Source organism: Callorhinus ursinus, unplaced genomic scaffold (genome assembly GCF_003265705.2).
Source record: "Callorhinus ursinus isolate GAN/ISIS: 27379988/994484 unplaced genomic scaffold, GSC_fseal_2.0 scaffold8, whole genome shotgun sequence".
Classification (NCBI taxonomy): domain Eukaryota; kingdom Metazoa; phylum Chordata; class Mammalia; order Carnivora; family Otariidae; genus Callorhinus; species Callorhinus ursinus.
The window spans coordinates 70765484-70785965 of NW_027397070.1; the positions used below are offsets into that span (position 1 = coordinate 70765484).

Below are 20482 nucleotides of genomic sequence, written 5' to 3' on the forward strand. Positions count from 1 at the left end.
CCAGGACCCCGGGATCATGACCTGAGCCAAAGGCAGACGCCCAACCATCTGAGCCACCCAGGCGCCCCCCTGTGATCGTTTTCTAACCCATGCTGGTTTGAGCTCTGAGCTCCTCTCTTTAACCGACTCCTCCTAGTAGGTTCTCTGTAGATATGAGCCAAAGTTAGTATGGTTTATGTGCTCTGCTGAATGTGAACATTTTGCTGCTTTTTAATAAAATAGCTCTAAGAATTTGATGTACAAGGTAAGTGATATTTGTTGTGATTTGTAAGTGATTTTCTTAACAAATATGGAAATTTGAACAGATACCTTTGCATAGGTTTTTTGGGCAAAAATTAAGTTTCTTTTCATATCTTGTGTAATAAAATTAACTTTTCAATCTGTTCTAAATTAAGAGAAAAAGAGATGTACCTTTTCTGTGACTGCTAATAAGAAATTGACAGCATCTGGGTTTCTGCCATTGTTAAAGTGTGTTATTACCAGATTAGTATGCTATGAAGAAATTGTATGACGGTTTTCATCTTCAAGTATAATATTAAGGATAGAAGTTTCAGGATGCTTGGGTGGCTCAATCGGTTAAACGTCTGCCTTTCTGCTCAGGTCATGATCCCAGGGTCCTGGGATCGAGCCCCACATCGGGCTCCCTGCTTGGCGTGGAGCCTGCTTCTCCCTCTCCCTCTGCCTGCTGCTCCCCCTGCTTGTGTACTCTCTCTCTTTCTCTGTCAAATAAATAAATAAAATCTTTAAAAAAAAAAAAAAGGATAAAGTTTCCTTAATATGGTTTGACTTGCATAAGTTACAATCTTAAAAGTTGGCTCAGATTTGTTTTTAAAAGAGAACCACCAGTAATATTGTATATTGTGATATTGCTGAGTTCTGGGGTATAATGTTTATTTTTATATAAGTGCTGTTGTTTGAATTAGAATAGTAATAGTTGTAGCTTCAGACTACATATACAATATAGATCATTGCTTACAAGAATGAGATGGTATCCCCCAAAAAAGTCCATTATGAAATTGTATATCATTATATGTCAAAAAGGAAGGAATTCCTTCCCTACTTCCTATTTAAAAACACAAGAAAAAGTCTTATTTTTAATTTGGTTCTGTGCTTTCTGGAGCCCAGCTTGTTTGAACACTGCTCTTGGGTCTGATTAGGATAGTGTCAGTATATTCAGAAATTACACCTACGCTACATTTGTCATGCTTCTAACAGGGCATTTTAGACTGTGTGGGACCAGAAATGCTCAACAGTTTTTTAGAGGGATATGGCACTGTCAAGACTGTGGCGGCTGAAATCTAATAAAATTCTCACAAATCTGGATTAGTTGTAGAAAAGTCAGTAATAAGTAAGTTAAAAAATATCTGACCCATAGTGCTATTTTTTATTGCACCAAAAGATTGGATATTCATTCCTTCTTTCATTAAACTACATCAGTAGCTTTATACTCTCAGCATCTCCTAACCTCTTAAGATTAAAGAGAGAAGAAAATAGTGTTTTTCCTAAGAAAAATTTAGTCAACAGTATAATTTGTATTTGTTAAGTATTAAGCTTTGGGACAAGCACTGGCAGAGAGCAGCTCCGTGGACAGTAGCTACTCTCGTTAAGGGTGAGCACAGGTGTTGCTGGAGCCCAGGGAGGCCCCTCTTAACTTACCTCGTTCTGTTTATAGAAACATGATTTCAGTTGGACATGAGTTGTATGGGATGATTCTGTAAGGTGCTTCTTCATAGTCTGCTGTTTTACTTGACTGTTTCCCCACCTTAAGTGTCCTACAACTTTTAATGTGTGCGTAGTTTCCACTATATTGCTGTACCAAACTTTAAGTGTCTGTTGTTGGACATTTGAGCTGTTGCCAATTTATTTATTTTTTTAAGATTTTATTTGTCAGAGCGAAGAGAGCACAAGCAGGGGGAGTGGCAGACAGAGGAGAAGCAGGCTCCCTGCTGAGCAAGGAGCCCCATGCGGGCCTCGATCCCAGGACCCTAACCTAAACCGAAGGCAGACACTTAAACTGACTGAGCCACCCAGGCTTCCTGAGCTATTGCCAGGTGATTGCCATTTTTAGCAGCACTTGATGAACAACTTTGTAGATGGATCTTTTGTTTTAGGATAAATTACTAGAGCCTTTGGTAAACATTGCCAAACTGCCCTTTAGAAAGCCTAAACTAATTGACAGCACACGTCTGCCAACATTTTTGGTGGCTACTTTATCTGTACCCATTTCTGACATCCTGCTCTACCAAACTTTTGGAAAGAATTCTGTGTTCTCTTTTTCCTATCTCAGCTCTTCATAAGGAAGTTCTTAGAACGTGTGTGAATTCAAAAGATATGTCCTCAGCTGGCAGTTCAAGTAGTTGATGTTTTTGCTGGACTGTGGGGAAGTGGTGAGGGTATTGGGAATGTTGTGTTCTGGGGTGAACCTCCCAAGCCCCTGTATTTCTTAAGATGGTGGTGCATCCCCATTAATCAGACGGTGGCTTGAGGGTTTTCCCTCTAGGAGTACCTGGTGGTGAAACACCAGTATAGTCTTTCTTGCCTATTCGGAGGAGTGTTACTTTTGTGACGCCAGCATGGTGTTGAAGGCACTGGGAGAAAGCTCATGAAATCAACACTGTGCCACCACTGGTGTCTTGGAAGTATTTTGTCCCTTTTTGTTTTGGTTTAAGGTTTATATGTGGTGATACTACATTGGTGTTAAATGTTGAGTCAATTAAATTGATAGCATTGAAGAAACATATTTGTATTTTCTCTAGAGAAGACTGAGTTTGAGTCCAAGGCACCTGTAGGTCAGGGGAATGAGAAAAAAATAAACGGAGTCCAGAAATCCAGTTGCTAGTATAAGCAGAGTTTACTTCAGTGGCATTTGATTAGAATCTAACTTCCTTCTTGGGAATCAGGAAAGGGATGTAGGTGAGGTGTTGGCTGGACTCAGGTTACTGGACACTATGCAACTAGTTCTGAGGTCAGCTTGGAATATTGTGAATCATGGTATGTTTGAAGTAGCCTGTCTGTGGGGGTAGCGTTTGTGCTGCTCAGCCTTTTGGCTCCCACCCTTGTCAGTCTGGACTGCTGGGGTGATCCAGATTAGAGTATGTACTGCTCCCTTTCTAAAGCTTTCCATGAGCTGGCCACCTAACTTGTTACTTTACTCATTTTAACTTACTCATCTTTTATGAAGCACCTTGAATGTGTCAGACAGTGAAGATACACAGGTCTCAGGGACCTCAGTCTTAATAGGGGAGACAGAAGAGGACAATTGTTATTAAGTAGGTACCAGGAACTTACTAATATGTGCCCCTTTTAATGCTCATAGAAACCTGGACACAAGGAAAGCATTCTCCATTTTTCAGCAGGGGTCCATGAAACTGTTCCGCATCCCTCAGGGACAAGGTGGTTAAGATAGGATTCAGACCTTGCATGGGATTTAGTCTCAGATGGTGAGCTCAGATTCTGGCCGGTGTTGGGCTTGAATGCAAGTCATTTAACCCCTGTTTTCAAACATAGAGTAGAACAGTTCTTACCTCATAAGGTTGTTTTGTGTATTTTATGACACAGAAATGTAAAATACTTTAGCTCAGTTACTGGCACATAGTAAGAGTTAATAATAATGAAATCTTACTGATCCCAAAGTCACTCATAATAATCACTACCAATAATAATTGAGTCTTAACATACAGAGCCCCTTTTCTTTGCCCAGCAGCAACGTGTCTTTGTTTTTCCTCTTTTTTTCTTTGAAGGTTTTTAACTTTTAAGTAATCTCTACGCCCAGCATGGGGTTTGAACTCACAACCCCAAGATCAAGAGTCATAGGCTCCACTGATTGAGCCAGTCAGGCGCCCTGCAGTGTGTCTTTATGCAAACCATGAACGATCAGACTTTAAGCTATGAGAATGTTATGGGAGTATTGAGGAGGGGTGGACCGCTCGCCTGGCCTGGGAGAGTTAGACTTTGCAAAGATGCTAATCCTTGGGCTATCTTGAAAGAGTAATGATAGTCAGCTGGTGGGAAAAGATAGCGAGGGGCATTGCAGTGAGATGGAAGTGCACCAAGGAGGATGTGGGAAAGTAAAAAGGCACAGCAGTAGAATTACCACGTGTGGGTGGATGAGTCCTGAGAATGGGACATAAGGTTAGGAAGGCTGGCCAGATTGTGTAGGGCCTTAGAATGTTATGGTTTTATCCTAAAAACAATGGGGAAGCTGTGGGAGGATTTGTTTTCAAAGCAAATTTATTTTACAGTAGTTTTAGATTTACAGAAGTTACAAAGAGAAGTCCTGTATATCCGCTCCCTGTTTCCCCTATTACTAATATCTTACATTAGTGTGGTACATTTGTTACAACTAATGAACCCATATTGATTCATTATTGTTATCCAAAATCATAATTTATTCAGATCGCCTTAGTTTTTACCTAATGCCCTTTTCCTGGTCCAGGATCCCATCCAGGACACGACGTTCCATTTAGTTGCCATGTCTCCTTAGGCTCTCTCTCGGCTGTGACACTGTCTTGAAGACTGTCCTTGTGTTTGATGACTTTGGCAGTTCTGAGGAATACTAGTCAGGAATCTTAAAAAAATGTTCTTCAGTTGGGATTTGTCTGTGTTCTTCTAATGGTTAGACCGAAGGTATTGGGAGGAAGACCCCAGATGTAATGTGCCTTTCCTATCACATGTCAAGGGCACATACTAGTAACATGGCTTAGTCTCTGTCGATGTTGGCTTTTATTGCCTGGCCGAGGTCGTATTTGTCAGGTATCTCCACTGTGAGGTTAATCACTCCCTTCCCCCCTCCCCACCCCCCCTTCTATAACATCTTCTTTTGAGGAAGATACTATGTGCATTCCACACTTAAGGAGGCGAGGGTTATGATCTCTCTCTGTGGAAGGATTTTAAACATCAGAAGTGATTTAATCGGAATTGTGAGTCAGAAAGATTGCTTTAGCCAGAGTGGAGAGACTGATGTTGGGGATAGTTTCATGTGTGGGGTCTTGGTTAGCCTGGAGAGTTCCAGATAAGGTGAGAAAAGATGAAGACCTCAACTTAAGACAGTGGCAGTGGGGTTAGAAAGAGAGTGATTTGAGGAAAGCTGAGGAGGTATAATTGAGGGGTTCAGTAGGTTGGGGTTAGGAGCCTGGCAGGAAGTGGGGGGAGGAGGGGTTCAAGATGACTTGCAGGAGTACATACTATCAGCATGACTTACCAAATACTGATGTTGACTTTCATCACCTGGTGGAGTTAGGGTATGTCAGATTTCTCTCAAATTCAGGAGCACTTGGATGAAGTTTGAAGTGTTTTTTGTTTTTGTTTTTTTTAAGAATATTTATTTATTTGGGGGAGGGGAGAGAGCCTGCGTGCGCACCAACGGGGTTAGGGAGAGGGAGAAGCAGGCTCCCTGCTGAGCAGAGAGCCTTATGCGGTGCTCAATACCGGACTCAATCCCAGGACCCTGAGATCATAGCCTGAGCTGAAGGCAGATGCTTAACTGACTGAGCTACCCTGAAGTTTGAGTTTTTAAGGGCTTTTAAAAAAATTTTTTTAATAGAAATGGGATTGCATCACCCTTTTTTTTAAAGATCTTATTTATTTGAGAGAGAGAGAGAGAGAGAGAGAGAGAAAATGAGCAGGGGGGAGGCGCACAGGAAGAGGGAGAAGCAAACTCTCCGCTGAGCCGGGAGCCTGATGCAGGACTTGATCCCAGGACGCTGGGATCATGACCTGGGCTGAAGGCAGATGCTTAACCAACCAAGCCACCCAGGCACCCTATTAAGGGCTTTATAATATTTCTGTGTTTACTGTAGCCTTTAATTCCAGAGAGCTCGTGATAAAAAATTATGCACTTATTTATTCCAACTTAACCTTTTAGCATTTTAAAAAAGAAGAGCTTGGAGGAGAACCAGACAAAGACGTGTATAATTTGATTGTAGGAAGATAGAAGTATTTAGATACCAAAATTGTTTCTGAATTCTTTGATTTATAGAGGACAGACTTGTCATTTGAGAATTCTTAAATGTTAAAGTAATTAATGGGATAATATTGTGAGGTGGAAAAATGTGCTTTTAGCTTTTGATCTCTTTATACTTCTGATAACTTATGGTTTCTCTAAAATGTAGGCCTTGTATATGACAGTTAACATAATGGGTTCTGGAATCTGCTGCTCATGGGTGAGATCTTGGGCAGGTTACTTCATCTCTCTATGCCTTAATTTTCCAATCTGTAAAATGAGAATAGTGCTTCAGAGGGTTGTTAGGAAGATTAAATGAACTAACACAGGTAAAAGCGCATCGTACTTGCTACATAGTTAAGTACATATGTTAGTTATAACAGTAGTAATAATAATATAGTAGTAATGCCGTTCAGATTGATTTACATTTCCTTCAGAACACCCAGAATAAGAAGCCAAAAATTTGGAGTCACAAAATGATTTTTGATTCATAACCTAAATTTAACACCCAGGGTAAGTTTATGGATACATAGCTTCACAGAATATAACAAAAGTATGGATGGCCAGTTGGTAAATTTAAGAATAAGAATCTCCCAATTTATTATTTATTTATTTATTTATTTATTTATCAAAAAGATTTTATTTGAGAGACGGAGCACAAGCAGGGGGAGGGGCAGAAGGAAGAGGGAGAAGCAGACTCCCCACTGAGCAGGGAGCCCGACACAGGGCTCGATTCCAGGACCCCAGGATCATGACCTGAGCTGAAGGCAGACGCTCAACTGACTGAGCCACCCAGGTGCCCATGGATCTATCAGTTTTTTTTTAAAAGAGACTTTATTTATTTTAAGAGGTAGAGGGCACCTGGGTGGCTCAGTTGGTTGAGCGACTGCCTTCGGCTCAGGTCATAATCCTGGAGTCCCGGGATCGAGTCCCCCATCGGGCTCCCTGCTCAGCGGGGAGTCTGCTTCTCCCTCTGACCCTCCCCGCTCTTGTGCTCTCTCTCTCATTCTCTCTCTCTCAAATAAATAAAATCTTAAAAAAAAAAAGATTTATTTGAGAGAGAGCATGCAAGCAGGGGGAGGGGGAAAGGGAGAGAATCCCAAGCTGACTCCCTGCTGAGCATAGAGTCCCATGCGCAGCTTGATCCCATGACCCTGAGATCATGACCTGAGCTGGAATCAAGCTTCAGATGCTCAACTGAATGAACCACCCAGGTGCCCCCCATCCCCACACCCCTGTAAAGTTAATCTTTCATCTTTAGAATGGTTTGGCTATGATTCACTACCCCTGAGTTACATGTTGTTAATCTCCAGAATTCTGGTCTTTTTCAAAAGCCCTTAAATTGGACATGATTTTTATTTTTTTATAGGCAGTGTTTACAAAGTCTTGTTTACTTCCCATTTCTTTTTTGAATATCAACCTTCCTTTCAGGATTTTTTTTTCCCTGAGCAAATTCTTTAGTGTAGGTAAAAATCTCCCAAAGTAGTTGTTGTAGTTTGCCCATATTTCTGAGAATTCTGCAGGATACATTCTTAATATTTCCCCTTACCACTTTCAAGATATTCTGCTGTATCTGGCTTCTGGGAATTTACTGTCTGTCATTGTATTTGTAGGTGATCTTTTTCTCTGAGGCTTTTAAAATTTACACCAACTTTTATGAAAGGTCTTTTTTTTTTTTAATTTTTTATTTATTTTTTAACAGAGAGAGAGACAGCGAGAGAGGGAACACAAGCAGGGGGAGTGGGAGAGGGAGAAGCAGGCTTCCCGCGGAGCAGGGAGCCCAATGCGGGGCTCGATCCCAGGACCCTGGGACCATGACCTGAGCCGAAGGCAGACGCTTAACGACTGAGCCACCCAGGCGCCTGAAAGGTCTTTTTTTTTTTAAGGTATAATTGACACACAATAAAAGGCATAGATCTTTAGTGTTAAGTGAGATTTAACAATCGTATGTTCCTATGTGTATCTAGCACCTCAGACAGTGTGAAGATTTCCATCACCCCACATAGCTCCCTCCTGCCCCTTTCCAGTTACCACCCCTCCTCTACCATCCACTCTCATTTCTGTCACACATAAGGGGTTTTACTGTTCATGGATTTCATATTAATACATTATGCAGCATATATTCTTTATTATCTAGGGTTTTTTGCTCTTTGTGTTCTTTTGTTTTTGAGATTAATCCATGTGGTTGCTTATATCAGCAGTTTGTTCCTTTATGTCTGTGTAGCGTTCTTTTGTATGATTGTACCTCTGTTCCATTCTTAATCTGTTGATGGATACTTGGAGTGTTTCTAGTTTTTGGCTGTTATGAATAAGGCTGCTATTCTTTTTGTGGATAAATATTTCTCTTGAGTATGTATATAGGAATTGAATTGCTAGGTAATAAGGTGGTTTCAAGCCCAACTTTGTAAGAAGTTGTCTCAGACAATTTTTAAGATTGCTCTTTTTGTCTGTGGAATACCTCAGTTTCACCACAATGGGGCCTGGGTGTGATTGTCTTTTTATTCATCCTGCTTAGTGGAGATACTTCCTTTGTTTATGGATTCATGTCTTTCATCATATCTATAAAATGTTCAGGTTTTATTGGTTCAAATACTGCCTCCTCAAATCTATATTCTTTTCTGGGAACTTGATTATACATAGGTTAATCTTTTTCCATCCACCACAAATCTTAACCTGTCTTTCATATATCTCTTCTTATTTCTGTGTTGTATTATGAATAATATTTTAGCTTTTTTGTAGCTTTTCAGCTGCATCTACCCTGCTACTTAATTTATTTATTGAGTTTTTCTTTGGACGATTTTTCTTTTTTTTTTTTTTAAGTACTAGCTGGTTCTTTTTCAGATCTGTCTGGTAATTTTTGGTGCTGTTTTGTTGCTTATTCATTCCAACTTTCTTTAAACATTTCATATATATTTATAATTTTGTATTTGTTAATTACAACATCTACAAACCCTCACACTAATAGTATTTTTCTTCTAACATTTGTCATCTTTGAATTTGAGATCATTTTGGTTGATCCTCTTGTGGCAAACTGAGTGCTTGCTTAATCCTCCAGAAAAGTTGGCTTCCTCTCCCTACCCCCACCCCTCTGCTAGGCCAAGGGTAGGAAGAAGGGGAGATAGCCCTTATTTATAGTTAACAGGTTTTTAAAGTTGTTTGTTGCCCACCTGGTTTTAGGTACTAGGTCGGTGGTAATATGTCTCACTATACACTATAAAATAGTAAGAGTAAGATCAAATTCACTGAAACTAAAACAGAACAAAACAAAAAACAAAACAAAAAGAAAACCAAACAAAAACAACTAAAAGAAAAGTTTTTAAAACTGAAACTGAGTGTGATAGTGCTTTCTTTACTTTATTTCCATTATAGTGGATGTCCCTGTTAGAGTTTAGAGTTCTTTAATTCTGAAGATATATTTAGTTTATTTTTTGTAAGTAATCTGTACAGCTTTTCTCGTTTTTAGGAAAAGAGGAACATAAGAATTAAAATTATTATGAAGTGATTGTTCACAGATTTTAAATGAATTTCCTTAGTGTTTTTCTTTAAAAGAAAATGTAATTGCAGATATACTATTGGAATGCATTTTTATAGTGAAAAATCCAAACAAAAAGGTAATATAAGGTATAGCAAAACACAAATTCATTTTTCCTCCCAATCTAGTGCCCCACTTCTTTCCTAGAATTATCCACTATTTAAATTTTCAAGGTGATTTGTCTTATCTACAGTTTGTATTTTTGCTTTTTAATTATTTTTTAAGGATTTATTTATTAGAGAATATGCAAGCAGGAGGAGGGTCAGAGGGAGAGGGAGAGGGAGAGGGAGAATCTCAAGCAGACTCTGAGCTTAGTGCGGAGCCTGATGGCAGGGCTCAATCCCAGGACCCCGAGATCACGACCTGAGCTGAAACCAGGAATCAGACCCTTAACTGACTGAGCCACCTAGGCACCCCGCTTTTTAATTCATTTATTCACAAAGAAATACATAAGCTAAAAGCAATTAAAACAAGTATTCTCACTTGCTTTTTATAACAGCTTTTTTGAGATATAATTCACAAAATGTATTATTCACTTGTTTAAAATGTACAATTCAGGGAACCTGGGTGGCTCAGTCAGTTAAGTGTCTGACTTCTGCTCAGGTCATGATCCCAGGGTGCCGGGATCAAGTCCTGAATCCCTCTCCCTCTGCCACTCCCCTGCTTGTGCTCTCTTTCTCACTATCTCTCTCTATATGTGTCAAATAAATAAATAAAATCTTTAAAAAAATAAATGTATGTAGCCCTAATAACATGTAGCTTCATTTTTATATTTTTAATATTTACATTATGGTATTATATATTTCCTTTAACTTTTTGGAATCAAAATTGTTATCTGTACATCTGATCAATTTTATATTCTGTATTTAATTCCTCTGACTGCATATACTATGATTTAGCCAATTCCTGTTGATAGACCTTTAAATATTTCCTGTATTTAGAACCATAAACAAGCATCTGGTAACAGTCATATCAGTCATGGTTCTCCAGAGAACCAAACCAGTAGGGGTGTGTGTGTGTGTGTGTAAATTTTCACCAATAGCTTATATACATACTTAATGAAGCAATATGCTGATGCTTTCTGTTCTTAATTTAAAAAAAATGCTGATTAGGTCCAGTAAGTTAATTTCACAGGTCTGACCTGTAATTTGAAAAACATTGCTATTGTATATATTTTATATCTAGAAATGGATTGTTGGTTTGCAGGGTATCCATACTTCAACTTTATCATAAGCTGCCAACTTTCTAAAGTAGTTATGCAAAGGTACATTCTCAATAGTGAATTCTTTCTTCTCCCCCTTCATGGAAATTGGTAATTTCGATTTCTTTGTAATCCTTCTACTTCCATCAGGTCTGGGTTTATTTTTTAAGGTTTGTAACACTTGGCAATCGACTTTAAACAAAAAGAGCAGCTTCAGAGTTAGCACCCTCAAAAGACATCAATATCAATCCAGAAATTAATGACATTGCTTTTTTTCATCATATTTGTATTCTTCAATTCACAGCAAAATGGACTAGTTTTTGGTGTACATATTTGTGAGTTAAAATAAGCATCGTTCCATACAACCACCACAGAACAGTTTCGTCTCTTCAAAAAAATTACCTTGTATGGTTCTTAGCCTTCCTCCTACTTCTAACCCCTGAAACATTGATCTTTTTCCTATCATTATAGTTTCACCTTTCCCAGAATGTCATATAAATGGAATCATAGAATATGTAACCTTTGGAGACTTACTTCTTTCGTTGAGTATGATGCATTGGAGATATGGCCATGTATCAGTAGTTTATTTTTATTGCTGTGTAGTTTTCCAGCATATGGATGCTCTGCAGTTTATCCATTTACTCCTTGAAGGACATTTGGGTTTTTTTCCTCCCGATTTTCAGTGATTGTGAATAAAGCTGCTATAAATATTGTGTGCAGGTTTTATTGTGAACATGTCAGTTCTGTAGGATATATATATCTAAGTGTGATTATTGGGTCAGTCATTTGTTAAATGTCGAATCTTTAAAAAAAAACTATAAAACTTTTCCTGAGTGATTTCGATCATTTTATTTTGCATTTATATTAGCACTTTATGAAAGTTTCAGATACTCCTTATTCTTGCCAGTGCTTGGTATTGTCCATTTCTTTTTTCTTTATCTTTTTCTCTTTCAGAAAGAGAGATAGAAAGAGAGCATGCTGTAGCTGGGGGTTGGGGGTAGGACAGAGGGAGAGAGGATCTTAAGTGGGCTCCACACCAACATGGGGATGGATCTCACAACCCTGAGATCATGACCTGAGCCAAAATCAAGAGTCAGACACTTAACTGACTGAGCCACCCAGGTGCCCCTATTTCTTTTATTTTAGACATTCTAATAGTATGTGTTGAATTCTCATTATGGCTTTAATTTGCATTTCCCCAATGGCTAATGATCTTGGGCATTTTTTCATGTGCTTACATGCCATCTGTGTATTTTCCTCTGGTGAAGTAGTTCAGATCTTTTGCCCATTTTTAAAAAATTGGGTCATTTTCTTACTGCATTTTTGAAGTTCTTTATATACATTCTGGTAACAAGTCCTTTGTCAGATACGTGATTTGCAAATGTTTTCTCACAGTCTACAAGGGGCTCTGAATGATTTCTTTTGCACAGTGTAAGTTTCAAGGTTTTGATTAGGCTCAGTTTACCATTTTAAACTTTTTAATTTTTTTTAAAGATTTTTTTGACAGAGAGAGAGAGATAGCAAGAGAGGGAATACAAGCCGGGGGAGTGGGAGAGGGAGAAGCAAGCTTCCCGCTGAGCAGGAGCCCAATGCGGGGCTCAATCCCAGGACCCTGGGATCACGACCCGAGCCGAAGGCAGATGCTTAACGACTGAGCCACCCAGGTGCACATAAATTTTTTTTTTAAAAAGATTTTATTTATTTTTTTGAAAGAGAAATCACAAGCAGGTGGGAAGGGCAGTGGGCAGGGGCAGAGGGAGAGGGACAGCTGACTCCCTTCGATGTGGACCTTGATCCCAGGACTCCAGGATCATGACCTGAGCGGAAGGCAGATGATTACCCAACTGAGCCACCCAGGTGCCCCATTTTTAAACTTTTATAGATTGCACTTTGGGTGTCATATCTAAGGACTCTTCCTAAGCCAAGTTCACGAAGATTTTCTCATTTTTTATTTATTTATTTTTGTTTATTTAATTAAAGATTTTATTTATTTATTTGACAGAGAGAGGGATCACAAGTAGGCTGAACAGCAGGCAGAAGGAGAGGGAGAAGCAGGCCCTCTGCTGAGCAGGGAGCCTGACTCAGGACCCTGAGATCATGAGCTGAAGGCAGACGCTCAATGAACTGAGCCACCCAGGCGCCCAGATTTTCTCATTAAAAAAAAAAAAAAAAAAAAATTTACTGTTAGGTTTTACTTTTATCTATGAGATTCATTTTGAATAAAATTTTTATAAGGTGTTGAGGTATGTTCGAGGTTCACCTTTTCTTTTCTCTTCTTTTCTTTTTGCATATGGAGATCCAATTGTGGAAATCCCCTTTATTAAAAGGGTATGGAATTGAATCCTTTCTCCATTGAATTGGTTTTGCACCCGATCACAAATCATTTGACCATATTTATATGAGTGTTTCTGAACTGCCTCCTGTTCCATTGATGTATGTTTTTTTGCCAATACCACACTGTCTTGATTACTGTTCCTTTATACAGTAAGACTTGACTTAGAGTTGTGTGCAACTTCCAACTTTGACCTGACAATTCTGGCCTGACAATTCTGGCCTTCCCTTTTACTCAGTCTTTCTAGCCTTTTGTTTTATATCAATGTGGACTCACAGATTGTTATTTTATTGCTGTCATTTAAGTTGTTGCTAATGTTGTTCTAGATTTGGCCAGGGGGAGACATATCCCATCGTTCTTTGAACACTTCCTTACCTTCTGGCATAACAAGATGTTCTAGGGTCCTCTTGTCCATTTCCTGTCCTAGTTCTGGAATCAACCATTTCTCCAAGGAGACCTGGCTTCTTTTATAAGAGAATGGTATTGAGAATCAAGATCTGGGAGCTAGATGTGCACATTATTGCTGGATTGCAGCAAGACCGTCTCAGTGGACATTGAAAACTATGAGTTTGCACTAACAGCCAATCCTGTCCAGCACTACAGAATTCTTTCTGACCCCCCTTTATTTGTAACTCTTTCACTCAGCATAATTACTTTGAGATTCATTCGTATGTTTAAATAGTTCATTTTTTTTTTTTTTTAGAGAAAAGTTGCCAAGAAAAATTACTCCATTGAGTGGTATGTCACAATTTTAGGAAATTGCCAGACTTTCCCCCCAAAGTGATGGTACCATTTTACATTCCAACCAGCAGTGCACTAGAGTTCTAGTTCCTCCACATTATTGCCAAACCTTGATATTGTCTGTCTTCTTAATTTTATACTCCTAATAGGTTTGTTTTGAAATCTTGGATGGTTTTAATTTGCCTTTCTAGATTGACTAATTTGCATAGTTTTCTATTCCATGTACTTATTTGCCGTTCTTACACCTTCTTTGGAGGCGTGTTTATTCAAATTTTTTGCCCAATTTTTTTTTTAACAGTATCATTATTTCTTAATGTTGAGTTTTGAGGGTTCTTTATAGATTCTGGATACAAGGCTTTATCAGATACGTGATTTGTAATTTCTCAGTCTTTGGCTTGGCTTTTTGTTTCCTTAAAAGGGTCATTTGAAGAGCAGAAGTTCTTACTTTGGATGAAGTCCAGTTTGTGGATTTTTTTCTTTTATGGATTGTGCTTTTGGTGTTTTATGTAAGGTCTTTTTCCACCTAAGTTCAAAAAGGTCTTTTTAAAATTTTATGCATTTATTTATTATTTTTTTTTAAGATTTTCTTTATTTGACAGAACAAGCAGGGAGAGGGAGAAGCAGGCTCCCCAAAGATCAGGGAGCCCGATACGGGCCTTGTTCCCAGAAGCCTGAGATCATGACCCGAGCCAAAGGCAGATGCTTAACCGACTGAGCCACCCAGGTGCCCCAAAAAGGTCTTTTTTAAAAAAATTTATTTATTTATATTAGCACATGTGCATGAGCAGGGAGAGTGGCAGAGGAGAGAGAGAATCTCAGGCAGGTCCCCTGCTGAGCGAGGAGCCCTACACAGGGCTTGATCTCACGACCCTAAGATCATGACCTGAGTGGAAATCAAGAGTCGGATGCTTCACCAGTGAGCTCCTCAGGTGCCCCAGAAAAGGTTTTCTCATGTTTTCCTCTAGCAGTTTTTTAACTTCTGGTTTTACATTTAGTTCTATCATCAGTTTTGAGTTAATTTTTATATATTTGTATATGTAAAATATGGACCCATGTTAACTTATTTAAATATGAGTATCTATTTGTTCCAGCATCATTTGTTAAAAAGATTCTTTTTCTCCATTGAATTTTGCCTTTGCGCCTTTGTGGATAATCAGTTGATCCTATATGTGTGGTTCTGTTTTTGGACTCCCATTATATTAATTTATTTCCCTGTATGCCAGTCCAACACTGTCTTGATTACTGAATATTTATAACTGTTTTGATTCAGGTAGATATTCCAGTTTTGTTCCTTTTCAAAGTTATTTTGGCTGTTTAGGTACTTTGTGCTCCTGTATGACTTTTAGATTGTTTTTCAGATCCCTGAGGGGAATAGGGATATGAAAGGGATATTCTTTAATTTTGATTTTTATTAACTATTTTGGTTTTTACTTTTTTTTAAATTCTGATCTTGTTCCCTGCAACTTTGTTAAACTCCTTTGTTCTAGTAATTTTTTGTAGATTTTCTACACAGATGATCATGTTGTCTGTGAGTAAGACTTTTTTTTTTTTAGATTTTATTTATTTATTTGACAGAGAGAGACACAGCGAAAGAGGGAACACAAGCAGGGGGAGTGGGAGAGGGAGAAGCAGGCTTCCCGCGGAGCAGGGAGCGTGATGCGGGGCTTGATCCCAGGACCCTGGGACCATGAGCTGAGCTGGAGGCAGACGCTTAACGACTGAGCCACTCAGGCGCCCCGTGAATAAGACATTTTTAATTCTGCCTTTTCAATGTGTATTCCCTTTATTTCTGTTTTGACTTTTGATTTTTGTTTAAAGCTTTATTTATTTATTTGACAGAGAGAGACACAGCGAGAGAGGGAACACAAGCAAGGGGAGAGGGAGAGGGGAGAAGCAGGCTTCCCGCCGAGCAGGGAGCCCGATGCGGGGCTCGATTCCAGGACGCTGGGACCATGACCTGAGCCGAAGGCAGCCGCTTAACGACTGAGCCACCCAGACGCCCCGTTGACTTTTGAGTTTTAATTTGAAATACAGCAAGGTTGTATATCGTGTGGGGTCCTCCCCACATACATCTTTGTTGATTTTATTTTATTTTTAGATTATGTGTAGCAGTAACATTTTTCTGAAAGTCAGAACTATTTCCTATTCCTGTCTCTCCATCGTTTACACCCCGTTCCCACCTTGCCAGATTCATCGTGTCCACACTTTGGGTCTTTCCCTTCCACCATCCCATTATTTTTCCTTAAAGTAACTGCCCCCTAGATTTTGCCAAAAATCTCTTTCTTTGTAAAACCTAGAACACATTGATAGATATGACAGCTTCATAGAAGCAGGAATTCTTAAAGCAGACTTTACGAGCCTTCGGCTCAGGTCATGGTCCCAGGGTCCCGGGATCAAGCCCCGCATCGGGCTCCCTGCTCCGCGGGGAGCCTGCTTCTCCCTCTGCCTCTGCCTCTGCCCTTCTACCTGCTCAGGCGCATGTGCGGGTATGCTCTCTCTCGCACACACGCTCTCGCTCTCTCTTTCAAATAAATAAAATCTTAAAGGAAAAAGAAAAAACAAAGGTAAGAAAAAATACCTTTGGAAGTTTGGAGTGAGTGAGTTTGGGCCTGACCGGTGCAAAAGGCGTGTTAGTGAGCCTCTTATGTCTCGACTCTTCTGTACCTTTTGAAGATAACATTTAAATGTCTCTGATGTAATGTGTGACTGCTGTTTGTGGTGAATCCAGTTATACATGTCAGCTCGACACATGCCACTTGTAGACCTTGGCCTACTATTTTGTATCATAGATTTTTAAGAATTTGAATGCATTTAAGAAGTTTGTTTTCAGGGGCGCCTGGGTGGCTCAGTCGGTTAAGCGTCTGCCTTCAGCTCAGGTCATGGTCCCGGGGTCCTGGGATCGAACCTCAGAACCTCACGTCAGGCTGTCTGCCCATCGGGGAGCCTGCTTCTCCCTCCGCCTGCTGTTCCCCCTGCTTGTGCGTGCGCTCTCTCTCATAAATAAATAAAATCTTTAAAAATAAAAGTTTGCTTTAAGATTATTTTTAATGGTCATTCTTTAATAAAGTTGTTAAAAGAATCTTTGGATTCCTGTTGTCAAGTCCCTAAAAAGTTATTCTGGCAGAGAAGGGTAAAGGTATTCAAAGCACACATGAAGTATACATATTTTGAAAGAATCTTTGACGCTTCCCTTTTGGATGTCCCATGTCTGAAAGCAGAGCGTCCTAGTACATAGTGCTTAAACCACTGGGTACTGTAGCCATTCTGCCTGAGTTCAGTCCTGACTCCGCCTCGTTCTACTAAATGACCTGTTTCGTTTCCTCACCTAGCAAATGAGAATAATAAACCTGTCTGTTAATAGTAAAGGGCTTGGAAGTAGGTACATTTTGGCAGACTCCAGGGTCACCCTCACCCTATGATGGTAATTGTGCAGGTTTCACTGGGGCAGATTTCAGTAAAAGGTGGGTGATGTCACCATATTGTGAGGAATAAAAGACCAGAATGGTGCTGTTACTCATTGCTTATTGTGTCTGTTAAATTATAATAAGAATGTTCTTTTTTATTTCTCCCAAGCCAAACTAGCAAGACGCAGTCAAGAACGAGACAATCTTGGCATGCTGGTCTGGTCACCTAATCAGAATCTATCAGAAGCAAAACGTAAGTTTTAAAGGACTTTTATTTCCCCCCTTTCTTATTTAATGCAAAGTCTTAAAGTCAATTTTGTAGCTAAAAGTCCCTATACACGTTACATTTTTTTTTTTCCAAATTAAGTGTGCATTTCTTTACTGTGGCCTGTCATAAGGACTTAAAGATTGTTGACCAGTGGTTTCATAATCTACATTTTTCAAAACACTGGAGTTACTACGAGGAAAAGCTTAGATTGGAAGAAAATTATAATGCAATGTAAAGTTCCATCAGCTGGGAATTGATAGATTTATAAATTTCTAATTGAAGGGTTACAAAGGGCAAATGTATATTACTGGAAACAGGCTTTATTTATAGTGTAAGACTTCAGCCTAGCTAGAAGGAGAACTGTTGAATTGATTCTGTTTTATGAGTTTAAAGTTGTATTAGGATGAATACTCTGAGCTACTTTGAATCTTATTTTGAGGGGTTAGGGGTCCTATAGCTATTAGTGATATTACTTGTATATTCAGAGTTTGCTTTTTCAGCTTTTATGTCCCCTCTGCTCAGATGATACCAGCAAAATTAATTTTCGTCTTTGGCATTTTCAAAGTTTTTATTTTCTTCATAACTGAAGAAAAACTAAATCCCCTTTTGGAGAATTTTTCATTGGGGGTTCATGGATGGAATTTATGGAGATTTGTGAACTCAGAAATCACATGCAAAGTTTTTTTGGTGTATGTGTTTGTTTTTCTGGATTTTCAAAGGGGTCTTTGACAAAAATAGGTTAAGAATCAATGCTCTAAAAAAGGTTAGGGCTTGGAAAGCCACCAGTGGTAAATGTCATCAGGAAACTGTTTAATTGTGAGTAAAGGCTCAGATTTTTAGGCTTTGATCAGGATTTCCCAATGTGTATTTTCGTATGAGAGGACACATATTAAATATTCTCCTCTTGTATATTCAGTATCCATGTTAGCACATTTAAGGTGCACAGAGCTCATATGGTAAAGAAATAGGTTTAATTTTGATCAGGAAGGATTCTTTTTTGTGCAGTCCCCTCCATGGAACACGGGAAATTGATCTACTCTTAATGCTGAATTTAGCAGTAATAAAATAATCTCAGTCTAATCTGATTTTAAGAGTATCTTAATTTTGCCTCTATCAGGCTGCTGCTTAATGAGTTTATAATGAAGAACAGAATAACAAAAGGAAGTGTATTGGCATTTCTGATGTCTTCACTATGCTGGGAGAGACCTTTTAAGTATTTCCTGTGTGTTTATTTCCCCTTTGAGTACTTGCATTAATTTACAAAAGCAATCTATTCCTTTTTTGAACATACTCTTTTTAACAGAAAGCTGAAAATCTGCCTCCCTGTAATTTTTAAAGCTTTACTTTCCTGAACTCTGCTAAATAGGTCTGCTTTCTGACAAGTCTTTCAGATGTTCAGTCTTCCCATCCCCTTTACCATCTCAGTCCAAGTTGAACCTGCCTGGTTGTTTCAGGTGTTTTTCAGATGGTTTGGTTTTTGGATCTCTCTCTTGCACTACTGGTATGTTCCAGTTGGGTCAGACTGCCCATATGAAATGATGGTGCCCAGAACCGAATATCCGGAATCATGAGCATTCGTTGACTCTTTATGCCAAGCCCTGCACTAAAATGCATTCACTCTTCACAGTTACCCAGGAGGAAATTTTTGTCCCCATTTTACAGATGGCATTCCACAGTTCAAAGGTTTGTGAAACCAACACAGATAATAAGTGGTGAAGCCAATAGCACTATCCAGGTTTGCTGATATCACCCTGATTCATGCTCTGAGTGCTTCTCTCTGGGAGAACTCATTAGCTCTCAATGTTCTGTATTTCTGCCATGATCTTCTGTTCCTACAGTTCACAGTCGATCAGTGCCCTTTGTGATTGTATTACCTGTTGACATCTGTGGAGTCAAAATTTAATTTTGATATTCTCTTATTTTTCCTAGACCTAGAAGAAAAGAGCAGAATATGAGAAGTTAGTTGATTTTTAAACAATGGTATTGCCTAAAATAAACTTGCCTAAAATAAACAGTTTTAATGTAAGCCTTTAAAACTTGAGATTTTTAAAACCAATATGGAAGTAACATTACTATATTGTTGAGAGTTCAGAAGATAACAGGAACTTACAAAGAAGGAACGGCTCACACATTATTCCATTACCCAGAGATAACTGTTGTAAACGTTTTGGGATTTTTCCCAGTCCTCTTTTTTTCCTCTTGTGTGCATATTTATGTAAGTGAGATATGATGTAGGTGTGTATATGTGTCTGTGTATTGTTTTCCTGATAACTGACCTAAGCATTTACCACATTGTTAAATAACCATGTACATCATATGGGTGGATCCATGGGTTTATTAACCTTCTTCTATTGAAAATTTATGTTGTTTCTGACTTGTTGGCTGTTGTAAAAGAAGCTGTAGTGAAAAACTGAATCCTAGAGCTTTGTCCTCTTTTGTTTTTTGTTTTTGTTGTGTTCTTGGTCTTTTCTTCAGTAGAGTTCTAGGAATGGAGTGTGGATTATTGGGAACTTGCTCAACTGCTCAGGGGTGAGGACGTAAACATAATGCAGTGTCCTGACATGAGTTAGGTTTCGCTTAGTAGGCTCCCATTTGTGGAGCTTTGTAAATCATACAGTTTGTGACTTGTAGTCTAATCATAGTTAGGCCTTACAATGTGATTATAGTGTGAATGCGGACAGGGTACACAATTTTTTCCATTTGCACACCTACCATTTCCCCCTTAACTCCCTTCCCCACGGTATATGGGCAAAAAAAGAAACCTTTTCTTCTTGCCGTTCTTCATTTTCAGAGAATGTGTAAGTCTTGGTTGTCCAGCATTGATTCAGACTCCATGTAGAAATAGGAGATTTGGACCATGTATAGATTGCTAGCAGGTATCCCTCGTGTAAGGATGTCTGTAGATCTCTGGTTTTTCTTGTGTTGGTTTCTTTCATCTCAAGTAGCTGTTCAGAGCTGTTCCTCTTAGGGTTACTGCAAGTTTACAAAATTATTTTGTGGTTATTAAAATAAATGCTCTTGTAGAAATTTCACGCAGTACAGAATGTATAATGTAGACAGTTA

The 20482-nt window shown here is 39.0% G+C and overlaps 1 protein-coding gene across 1 annotated transcript in view; it reads left to right on the top strand.

Annotated features, from left to right (window-relative positions):
* RCOR1 (REST corepressor 1) overlaps window positions 1-20482 on the top strand; it is a 117595-nt gene that overhangs the window by 55459 nt on the left and 41654 nt on the right. The window contains exon 3 of the mRNA XM_025869325.2: window positions 17321-17404. Within this exon, the coding sequence (XP_025725110.1) occupies window positions 17321-17404 (84 nt within the window). The remainder of the gene's footprint in view (window positions 1-17320; window positions 17405-20482) is intronic.